At 37.9% G+C, this 12714-nt stretch overlaps 1 protein-coding gene across 2 annotated transcripts in view; it reads left to right on the plus strand.

Annotated features, from left to right (window-relative positions):
* Window positions 1-12714, plus strand: part of RASGRF2 (Ras protein specific guanine nucleotide releasing factor 2) — a gene marked incomplete at both ends in the record, with an annotated part of 226854 nt that overhangs the window by 93686 nt on the left and 120454 nt on the right. For both annotated transcript variants that reach the window (XM_082650502.1, XM_082650503.1), the window contains 3 exons: window positions 5391-5500; window positions 6470-6588; window positions 12175-12335. In XM_082650502.1, coding sequence (XP_082506628.1) covers window positions 5391-5500; window positions 6470-6588; window positions 12175-12335 — 390 coding nt within the window. The remainder of the gene's footprint in view (window positions 1-5390; window positions 5501-6469; window positions 6589-12174; window positions 12336-12714) is intronic.

Consider the following 12714-nt stretch of genomic DNA (forward strand, 5'->3'; position numbering starts at 1 on the left):
ACTATCAGACAAGTAAGTTCATGTTACTAATAAGTTTGTTGTAGACAATAATGTAGTCATTAACATAATTTTTATTTAGCAAAAACAGTGGCTTAGCTGGTACTGTTTAAATTGGCTTCAGCTGCTCATACATCCATAGGTCAGCAGATGATGAAATCTGCTTTTGACAAAGATAGCACTGTTAGAGGTCTTCCAGAAAGTAACCACTTCCTGCTCTAGTCACCTGTTTACTGTAACTGGACAGCAAGCTAATTAGTGTCTATAAAGTACAAGTATTATTTCATAATTGAAAGGAGAATTATGATTCACCTAGACAATGCTATGATCCTTGGTTTCAGGGGGACATATTTATCATCAGTTCTTGAATATACAGATGAGCTCTTTGGTGAGCTGTCCATTTCTCCCTGCAGAAGTCCTTTGCCTACTCTTTGGTAATTTCAGGTTTTTTTTGTTTCTTCACCAGAAAACGAGGTGGGCCAGTTACTTTCAAATCCATCCACTTGAAGCTTAGCCAAGGAGCTCTCTAAAATAGATTTAATTAATGGGGGAGGATCATGAAGCTATTGACTAAACTTAGTTTTGTGGGTTTTCAGTGCATTATAAGTAGTCAGGCTCTCCCACTCCTGCCCTCTTCGTTATGAAAAATTGAGTTCATTAGCTATTGATTGCCTTGATTTTCTTGTAGAACTAACTTAGAGGCAAACTTTTATCAATCATGGCATTGTGCAAAAGGAATATTTGAAAGCATACTTATCCCAGGAGCCTTCACCAAATGGAATGTCCCAACCAGCTGTTTTAGTGAGAAGTTTATGGGATAGAGAGCCAGAAAGCCTCCTCCCACGTGCTTCTGAGGGAGGGATCTCCTGTGCCTCATGCTCCTATAACTGAGGAGTCTGCACTTCCAAAACCTGGATGACATTCCCTAGGACATGATCCCAGAGTATAAGCTGCAGATCAACGTCTGTGCTTATGGCGCTACCCTCTGTGCCAGTGCATAAATCTGGGCACTTAGTAAATATTAGCAAATAACCCAACGATAGCCACCACCTGCAAGAGAGCAGGGCCTTGGGAAGCTGTTTTACTTTCTTCATTCTTAGAGGTTCTGTTAAGTGCTGAGTAAGAACCCAGTCCCTGCAGAAGAGACCCACTGGGCTAGTGGACTGGTCAGAGCCAGGCTCATGGCTGGCCCTGCCATTTACTATGAGGCCACGTTGGGCAAGTTATGGAACCTCTTCATGCCTTGTTTCCTTATCCATAAAATGGGGAAATAATCCTTATGTTTCGCTGGATGATTGTGTGCACATGCAACCTCAAGCTCCCAATCTGGCCCACTGTGGGCAGCATTATGGTAGCTGCTGTTCATGCAGGTTTTTATTAAAATTAACACACTGCCCCTGTTTTCTAAAAATTTTTAGCTTATAAGCCAGTAAAAAATGTGTTGAGTTAAATCAACATATATAAATTGAGTTAAATCTCCACTGTGGTCTGTTAAACCCTTCACAGGGTTGGTGGTGTTTCTGCCTTTAAGAGAATTCAGATAGTTTGTTCATACACAAAAGTACAAACAAATAATCTAATTAAACAATGCTTTTTACTGCTACAGGGATGAGTTAAGGTGAGACAGGATCAGAATGTAATAAGGGTGAACATATCTTTTCCCAAGTTTTAATTCTTAAAGAGAACATTGCAGTAGGATTGTCAATTTAAAAAAAAAATTGTAAACAGCCAAATAAATCTAAAGTACAGACTCAGGTGACTTGCTGATAACTATATCTGTTTCTCTATGAACCAGTTTTCAAAAATTATGATTAAGAAACGTATGATTAGTTAGATAGCCTCATCCACCAGGGGGCAGACAGCAGAAGCAAGAAGAACTATAATTCTGCAGCCTGTGGAACGGGAACCACATTCACAGAAAGATAGACAAAATTAAAAGGCAGAGGACTATGTACCGCATGAAGAAACAAGATAAAACCCCAGAAAAACAACTAAATGAAGTGGAGATAGGCAACCATCCAGAAAAAGAATTCAGAATAATGATAGTGAAGATGATCCAAGACTTCGGAAAAAGAATGGAGGCAAAGATCGAGAAGATGCAAGAAATGTTTAACAAAGACCTAAAAGAGTTAAAGAACAAACAAACAGAGATGAGCAACACAATAACTGAAATAAAAAATACACTAGAAGGAATCAATAGCAGAATAACTGAGGCAGAAGAATGGATAAGTGACCTGGAAGACAGAAAGTTGGAATTCACTGCCACAGAACAGCATAAAGAATAAAAGAATGAAAAGAAATGAAGACAGCCTAAGAGATCTCTGGGACAACATTAAACGCACCAACATTCCCATTATAGGGGTCCCAGAAGAAAAAGAGAGAGAGAAAGTATCCGAGAAAATATTTGAAGATATTATAGTCAAAAACTTCCCTAACATGGGAAAGGAAATAGCCACCCAAGTCCAGGAAGCGCAGAGAGTCCCAGGCAGGATAAACCCAAGAAAAAACACACCGAGACACACAGCAATCAAATTGACAAAAATTAATGACAAAGAAAAATTATTAAAAGTAACAAGGGAAAAACAACAAATAACATACAAGAGAACTCTCATAAGGTTAACAGCTTTCTCAACAGAAACTCTACAAGCCAGAAGGGAATGGCATGATATATTTAAAGTGATGAAAGGGAAGAACCTACAACAAAGATTACTCTACCCTGCAACAATCTCATTCAAATTTGTTGGAGAAAGTAAAGCCTTTACAGACAAGCAAAAGCTAAGAGAATTCAGCACTACGAAACCAGCTCAAAAACAAATGCTAAAGGAACTTCTCTAAGTGGGAAACACAAGAGAAGAAAAGGACCTACAAAAACAAACCCAAAACAGTTAAGAAAATGGTAATAGAAACATACATATCTATAATCACCTTAAATGTGAATGTATTAAATGCTCCAACCAAAGGACACAGACTTGCTGAATGGAAACAAAAAGAAGACCCATATATGTGCTGTCTACAAGAGACCCATTTCACACCTAGGGGCACATACAGACTGAAAGTGAGGGGATGGAAAAAGATATTCCATGCAAATGGAAATCAAAAGAAAGCTGGAGTAGCAATACTCATATCAGATAAAATAGACTTTAAAATAAAGAATGTTACAAAAGACAAGGAAGGACACCACATAATGATCAAGGGATCAATCCAAGAAGAAGATATAACAATTATAAATATATATAGGTGCACCCAGCACATATGTATTGAGGTGCTCCTATGTTGGGTGCACCCAACGTAGGAGCACCTCAGTACATAAGGCAAATGCTAACAGCTATAAAAGTGGAAATCAACAGTAACACAATAATAGTGGGGGATTTTAACACCTCACTTACACCAATGGACAGATCATCCAGACAGAAAATTAATAAGGAAACACAAGCTTTAAATGACACAATAGACCAGATAGATTAAATTGATATTTATAGGACAGTCCATCCAGAAACAGCAGATTACACTTTATTCGCAAGTGCACATGGAACATTCTCCAGGATAGATCACATCTTGGGTCACAAATCAAGCCTTGGTAAATTCAAGAAAATTGAAATCATATCAAGCATCTTTTCTGACAACAGTGCTATGAGATTAGAAATAAATTACATAAAAAATACAAACACATGGAGGCTAAACAATACATTACTAAATAACCAAGACATTGCTGAAGAAATCAAAGAGGAAATCAAAAAATACCTAGAGACAAATGACAATGAAAATACGATGATCCAAAACCTATGGGATGCAGCAAAAGCAGTTCTAAGAGGGAAGTTTATAGCAATACAATCCTACCTCAAGAAACAAGAAAAATCTCAAATAAACAATCTAACCTTACACCTAAAGGAACTAGAGAAAGAAAAACAAACAAAACCCAAAGTTAGTAGAAGGAAAGAAATCATAAAGATCAGAGCAGAAATAAATGAAATAGAAACAAAGAGAACAATAGCAAAGATCAATAAAACTAAAAGCTGGTTCTTTGAGAAGATAAACAAAATTGATAAACCTTTAGCCAGACTCATCAAGAAAAAGAGGGAGAGAACTCAAATCAATAAAATTAGAAATGAAAAAGGAGAAGTTACAATGGACACTGCAGAAATACAAAGCATCATAAGAGACTACTATCAGCAACTCTATGCCAATAAAATGGACAACCTGGAAGAAATGGACAAATTCTTAGAAAGGTATAACCTTCCAAGACTGAACCAGGAAGAAACAGAAAATATGAACAGACCAGTCACGAGTAATGAAATTGAAACTATGATTAAAGATCTTCCAGCAGGGGACTTCCCTGGTGGCGCAGTGGTTAAGAATCTGCCTGCCAGTGGAGGGGACACGGGTTCGAGCCCTGGTCCGGGAAGATCCCACATGCTGTGGAACAATTAAGCCTGTGCACCACAACTACTGAGCCTGCACTCTAGAGCCTGCATGCCACAACTACTGAAGCCTGCATGCCTAGAGCCCATTCTCTGCAACAAGAGAAGCCACCACAATGAGAAGCCCACACACTGCAATGAAGAGTAGCCCCCACTTGCTGCAACTAGAGAAAGACCGCACACAACAACGAAGACCCAACACAGCCAAAAATAAATAAATAAAATAATAAATTTATAATAATAAAAAAGACACATGTACCCCAATGTTCATTACAGCACTACTTATAATAGCCAGGTCATGGAAGCAACCTAAATGCCCATCGACAGATGAATGGATAAAGAAGTTGTGGTACATATATACGATGGAATATTACTCAGCCATAAAAAGAACAAAATTGGGTCATTTGTAGAGACATGGATGGACCTAGAGACTGTCATACAGAGTGAAGTAAGTCAGAAAGAGCAAAACAAATATACATTAACGCCTATATGTGGAATCTAGAAACAGCAGATGAACCAGTTTTCAAGGCAGAAATAGAGATGCAGATGTAGAGAACAAATGTATGGACACCAAGGGGGGAAGTGGGGTGGTGGGGTGGTGGGATGAGCTGGGAGATTGGGATTGACATGTATACACTAATATGTATAAAATAGATAACTAATGAGAACCTGCTGTATACAAAATAAAATTAAATTAAAAAAAGAAATGTATGATTATATTAAAAATCTGAGGAAATAATCGTTTCTTTATAATATAAAACTTTATTATCTTCATGTGTTCTTGGTGAAGTTTTTGTGTGTGTTTGATGTTGAAGCATAGTTCATTTTAAATGTATTTCTTAAAAAAACATATTTGTGAAACAGTCAAAACCGTAAGAATAGAGATGAGCTCTTCAGAAGTGATGATGGCAAGTAGAGAAGATCTAGTGTTACTCATCCTGACCTTTGCTTATGCTGGCCTCTGTTTGCTTTTAGATCCCCAGGTATATCATCACACTTCATGAACTCCTAGCCCATACTCCCCATGAGCATGTGGAGAGGAAAAGTCTGGAGTTTGCTAAATCCAAACTAGAAGAACTGTCCAGGTATGTGGAGAATTTATAATAAAGGTTTTATATGGCAAAGTAGCACATTAGTCTTTTTTTTTTTTTTTTTGTGGTACGCGGGCCTCTCACTGTTGTGGCCTCTCCGTTTGCGGAGCACAGGCTCCGGACGTGCAGGCTTAGTGGCCATGGCTCATGGGCCCAGCCGCTCCACGGTATGTGGGATCTTCCCGGACCGGGGCACGAACCCGTGTCCCCTGCATCGGCAGGCGGACTCCCAACCACTGCGCCACCAGGGAAGCCCAACACATTAGTCTTTTGTGGAAACTGAATATATATGTCCAGGGAACAAGAAGCAAGACACAATCCAGCTTCTCAGATTTTGCTGAACATTAAATGCTAGCTCCTGAGATGGTGCTGAATCAGCATGCACATTAATTTTAACCAAGAAAAAAAATATCTTTGAAAATGGTTTTATGGCATGTAAATTTATATAATTGAGATTAGGCATATTTTGGTTTAAGTTTGAAAATGTTCACATTTCTTTCATCGTAATGGGAGAATGGTTGTTAATTGCAGTTTTGCACCCGTATTTGGTAGGAAGTCGGAGAATGTATATTTTGGATTTATCAGTGACTTTTCAGTGTTTTGTCATCTGTGTTCCTTTAGCTTATATGGGATAAATGATATAAAGTTCTCTAATTTACTCCACCTCTAAGAAATGGCATCCTAATTTCAATGAATGGAGCTGTTCGTAAAATAAAATATTGCTTTCCTGTTGCCTTTACAAGCAGCATTCTCAGGATACTCACTTATCCTTAAGAATCATGATGTACATCTGCTTTGCTTTGAGTCATGACTTGATGAAGGCTAGAAGTCCAGCATGACTTACCCTACAGCCCCAGTTAAACTGATACAAGTTCAAACCCTAGCTTCCCAGATGGAGCTCCTTTGCTTATCTGCTGGGGCAATAGAAAATCTCTTACCGTGATCCTGTATTGTGTTTGACAGGGTCATGCATGATGAAGTGAGTGACACTGAAAACATAAGGAAGAACCTCGCCATAGAAAGAATGATCGTAGAGGGCTGTGATATTTTGCTGGACACTAGCCAAACTTTCATCCGCCAAGGTAAGTCCTTGTTCAGCAGACCCATCATCTAAGTGGTCTCTGTACCTGTCACATTATCACTGGCAGATCCAGGAAAGCATTTTGGAGCAGGCTTGATTTAGCTGTTTGATTGATGCTGTTCATGCAGGATGTCCCCATGGCCTTGACCGAGGCTGTGGTTGAGGCCCACCTTTGTGCTGTTTCTTTTCAGGGGCCATGAAAAACAGCAACACAATAATAGTAAAGCACGAGTGGGACAGTAAATTACATTCTGACTGGACTCTTCTCCTCAGTGGACCGGACATTCTCTACAGCTCCAGGGAGGACAGATTGCTCTGGCCGATTGGAGTGGCAGTGCCAGGTGGTGACGACATCCAGGCAAAGGCCCAAGAGAAACTTGCATTACTCAGAGCCCTTTCCCATAGCAGTGGGGACAATATCCGAAGTGAAAACAGCTGTCTGTTGTTCCCATTTTTCATCAGCACTTCTGGATCGGCCCCACATGATATGATTTGATTCAATTGGTAACTCCAGTTGCCAGATGAAATGTCTCACTATCAACTTGCCCTGCCATATTTCGATCAGGGCGAAGGTATCATGTTTGAGGGGTGTGCTTTGGGGGCATCACCCAGTAAATTGAGCTTTTGAAGAGTTGAAGATATTTGTACTGTGAAACTGTAGAGAAGCAACAACCTAACAGTCCATATTCCTCCATGGCTTTCATTACAGAGTGCAGGATGTAAACTACACTCCAAGTTCTTTTTAAGTGCTCAGGTGTTCAGGGGGCAGGGGAGCATGCCCCACAAAATCGATTTGTGGCAATATATTGCACACAATCATAATTTTGAACTTGGTGAGGAGTGGCATATAAATTTGGAACTAGAATTAACCTTTAATGTGGTTTCTGTTTATAACATGCCAATATTATTAGAAGATACTTGCATTTCTAGTGCGTACCAAAATGTGCTGCTTAAAATCTTTTTTTGCCTCATCAAACAAGGCATTATTTGTGCTACACACGTTAATTTTTGCACAGAACACTTAAAAAATTTACCACATGCTGTTCTATTTTCCATATTTATTTACAAGGAGAGAAATCACACATACGTTAAAGTTTGGAAGTATATTTCGGGTTATGATACCTTTCTCATTTTTGGCTTTAAGTATTAATTTTTCTTTAAGTAATAGTGGACTCTAATGCTGACAACATCAGGCCTTCCTAAATCCCCCTCTATTCGTCCGTACAGACCGTGTCCCCATATTGGCTTCCTGCCTTCCTGGCACTTGTCTGCTTCTGTGCCTTTACATGTGCTGGCCCTAGCCTGGACACCAGGAATGCCCTTATCCACCTTTCTTGTGCCTATGGAAGGTCTGCCTGTCCTACTAGGCTCAGGTCAGACACCTCTAAAGAGCCTTTTAAATTTCCTTCTCATCTTCCCCTCCTCTTCCCTCCAGTTAGAATGAATTTACCGTCCTCATCATTTCTGAGCCCCTTTGCTCCTGGTGCATGTATTTCATCCACTTGCTTGCATGCCTGTCTCTCCCAGTAATTGTAACTCTGAAGGGCAGTTTTTATGAATTCTCTCTTGCCTAGTACAATGCTTTCCATTATAGATACCTGGAAAATGAACAATGGATTAAATTGAATTGCTTGTTGAAAACTGCAGTTTTGAATGTCAGCTGTCTTGTTTTGTATTCTTCTTGTAATTGGAGTTCACTGAAAAATACTTACTAAAGGACTTGAGATGTATACTATGTGAAAATGGTAACAAAAGTTTTTATAACTAGTATTCAATTTCTGAAAGGACTTTGGACTGAAAAGTATTATTACACATAAACATTTAACATATTTCTACAAACTTAGTTGAAAACTGCTAGAAGGTCGAATCCAATGAAAAAATCATATGTTTTTTCATTGCACCTGGAGGAAAAACAGTCATGAGCCACCTCTCCCTTTGATTCATGTCCAGATGTTATTTATTGCTTGTTCTGTACTACATGTTTGAGGTGCTTCTGTCAGCTATTAATATATCTGATGTTATTGCTGTATTGATGTTGATATAATGATTTGCCTTTCAGCAGTATTTTTCCGTGTTGTTTGGTTTGGTTAGTCTGTTTGAGAATTATTCAATAAAGGTGGTTTTAAAAAATCAAACCTTAATCTGAAAGTAGAAAGTAATCCAATTACGGACAATTTGGAAAGTTTGCATTATTTTGCTTTGGTTGCTCCTATTATTACTTTTACTAAATACCTTTAATAGGCTTTAAAACTCGTTGAAGTGGGTTTTTTAAAAAGTTTTTTAACTTTGAGAGATTCTCTTTTCTATGAAATGGACTATAGTTTATCTCTAATTGTATACTAATATTTGCATTGTTTACTTTTAGGGTTGATATACGGTCTGTTTTTCAATGCATGAGTGCGTGTGCAAATGCTTATGTACAAATGTGTGTGGTTTCAATCTCAAATGAAGTTTTATTCTGACTAGAAAAAATAAGGTCATCTGAAAGGCCTCCTCCGAATAGGTGTGATAGCCAACCTTGAATGTCAATCTGTAGGAATTTAGTGGTTGAAAAAACAGGTTTTATTGTAAATTGATTCCAATTACTAGATGGTTGATGAGTACGATGCAAAGGACTATATCATAGCGGTGGTCTGATACTGTCATTTATTTTCCAAAATCTTTTTCAAAGTTTCTTGAGCAAAAGTGTCTGCGGCAATAATAGGTAGACATGTAGCCGCGTCATGGAGGTCAAATCCTGTCTCCTCCACTTCCTTGCTATGTGATATTGGGCAATTTACTTAACCTCTCTTTGCCTCAGTTTCCTCCCTTTAAGTTGGGGTTAATAGTAGCAGCTGTCTTTTAGGGTTGTTGTGAAGATTAAATGTTCATAAACGCATCTAGGCTAGTGTCTGTGAGATTATGACATAAACCTTAAAAACCAAGATCTAAATTTTGGAATGGGTGTCTATTTTCAGTAACATGAAATATATATGAATATTAATTAGAAGATAAAGGCACTTTAAGTTGACATTTTGTGCAAAATCCATTATACTGAGTCATTGTTGTCTGGTGGAAATGTGAATCAGGAAAATTAAATAAAGGTGACCGAATTTAGAGCTAAATGCATTGAGAATGAGACATGAACCTCTGTGGTACTTTAATCATTCCCAGACTCAAAATCATGTACTTTCAGTGTACCAGTGTCTTTTGAAATTGTAACGTGGGGTCTAGAAATAGTTATACCATCTCAAACGCCTAATCCAATAACCTGGAAATTGTTGTTCATTCTTTTACACTACTGAGTGGAATTAAGATTAAGGGCATTAGCCAATCTTGAATGCCATGCTATGGGAATTTAGTGATTGAAAAACAGAAGTGTTTTGGTAAGTTGACCCCAATTATTAGATAGACTGATGATGATGGTGATGCAAAATATCGTATCACAGCAATGGTCTGATACTGAGGAATTACTGATTCAAGACTATGAATTCTCTAATTTGTATTAACTAGAAAAGAATCCTCAGGTCTCATAGTTGTGTTGAAACATCATGTCAAAGATAAGATAAAATGTGAAAAAAAGATCCACTTAACTTATTTTTCAACAAGCTTATTTTATAAACCAGTGTTGAAATTGCTCACTTTTAATTCAGATGTATAGACTTCTGTACATACCTAATGCACACAGTATCCTATTTGGATATGAGATAAGCAGTTATAGATTAAACATATTAGTGTATAGTTGCCAAGGAAACATTGGTTATTTTTTACCTCAAAGTTAAAATTCACGGTAATGATTAATATATGAGTTAACAGTGTACTCTATAATTTCTGATTTACAAAATCATTAAATGCTAGAAGCATTTACCAGTGAACACATTATTATCCAGTTTTCATAGCCTTGATTATATCCCTTCTGAAAATGACTCTCAAACCCGCTTGTCCACCTGTCTATGCTGCAGTCTTCTGCTCTGCCCTAACCTATCTGCCTGGATGACTCACGACCGCCCATGGCAAAGCTAGAACTTACTGTCTTTTCCCATCCATTCCCTTTCTGACTTTCAGTTGTTATGCTGCTGAATCCACTGCCATCTCCTGGCGAGGATGACCCAGGTCCTCTGAAAGATCTCCTGTGGCTTGGGTTTCATCCATGGGTCTAATGAATACAATCCTTCTGCTGCTGTTACTTGCCCATCTACTCCTCTAAGCATTCTGCCATGTGCTTTTCTCATTGCTCCGTTATTCTTCATATTTAATCACATGCTGCCTGTGCTCTCTGCCAGTTTGCTCCCACCTACCTCTCCTCCTTCTTGCCCATTCCTTTCACTGGAACCAAGCCTTCTCCCGCCCTCATTCCCCAGTCCCACACCCTCCCCCAGGACTGCCTCGGCAATTCTGCCTTTGTCAAGCAGCCCCACCTAAACACTCATCTGAATAGATGGAATCCATAGAAATTTGGGTTCTCTACCCCCAGCACATCTTTAGATCTCTGTAAAAGTAGACGCTGTTTGGAATATTCATATGTTAGTGTAAACATTTTGTGACCCACAATCATAGTTTTACTATTCTAAAACAAGCAACAACAACAACAAAATCGGGAAACCCAGGAAATGTATGAAGAGGAAAATAAAGTTGCCTGCAATCTTATCTCTTAGTGATGACCACTGTTAATATTTAAGTGATAAGTAGTCATTTAATAGTTCTTATGAGGCTGAAAGGAGCCTTTGTCAGGCTGCATTTGGGGTAGGTGGTGGATTAAACAAATAGTAGAAATATTACTGGCTCAGGGCATTTCAGAAGTCAGAGGCAAGGTATTTGCTAGCATCTTTTGTAGTACTTTTTGGTTTGATATTTAACTTAGATTAGAATTTTCTCTTGTGGGGAGCAGGCAGTCATTATTAGGGTGAAACTATATAAAGTCTATGCATAGCTTCTCACATTGAATGGAAGACAGTTTTGCTCACAGGAATGTTCTGGGTATAGAATTTATGTGGTTTCTTTTCCATTTAGATTCCACAGAAAATTTTTATCACATATCATTTAAATGTAACCTGAAATGACTGCCCTTTAAAAATAGTCCTTAACTAAATTGCATTGAATTGTATACTTTGTGTATTTTTATAATGTACATGTATTGTACATTCTATTTTTAAAATACAAAGTAAACTGTATTAATGCTATTTATCTACCTTCAGTGCTCCAGGAAAATTAAATTTGATTTGCTTTTTATTATGTTATTTTATTACTCTAATTATATAATATGTACCTTATTCTTATGTAAATAAATTGATTGAGATCAGATTATGAAGGACAGATGGCAGAAGTGCCTCATTCTTTGAATTCAATTTGGCTTTCTTTTAAACTTATTTTCCAGCTTATAGATAATCAAGTCTAAAGTGTTTTACAAAAATAGTAGGAATTAGTGCAACCCTTAAAATGTAATGCATCGTTTCTTCTGCTCAGAGTGCAGGGGATTTACTTGTTTCAATGGTGCATCAAATAAATCCTTGGTATCTTGGGAAACAGGCCCTAGTGTTTTTACATCAGAAACAGCTCTCACTTGACAGAATTTTAATTACTGTGTGTTCTTCACTTTTGTGATCACCAGGTTCTCTTATTCAAGTACCTTCCGTTGAGAGGGGGAAACTTAGTAAAGTTCGCCTGGGTTCATTGTCTTTGAAAAAGGAAGGAGAAAGACAATGCTTCTTGTTTACAAAACACTTTTTAATTTGTACAAGAAGTTCAGGAGGAAAGCTACATCTGCTCAAGGTACTGGTTTTATATGACTATTCCATTTATGTTCCATGCACTTAAGAGGCATTGAGGTTAACTTAATTATGACTTTCCTATGCCTGCTATCATAAAATAGATTGTCAGATTTCATGGTGAGGTAATATACAGTTACCAATCCTGACACTTACTTTGTTGTCAGTTGGATCCAAAGTAATAGAAATGTAAGTGTGCATTGCCATAAAGAAGAGCAATTAAAATCATAACCTGGACAAAATTACTAGTTGGTGACTACTGAGCTACAAAAATCTTGTCAAATTACTGCAGTGTACTGATTATATAATATTTACTAAATGCTCCTTTATCTTGCTCAGTACCAGGAGTGAGCAAACTATGGCCCGCAGCTTGTTGCCTGTTT

The sequence above is a fragment of the Grampus griseus genome, assembly GCF_964374135.1.
Source record: "Grampus griseus genome assembly, chromosome: 3".
Classification (NCBI taxonomy): Eukaryota; Metazoa; Chordata; class Mammalia; order Artiodactyla; family Delphinidae; genus Grampus; species Grampus griseus.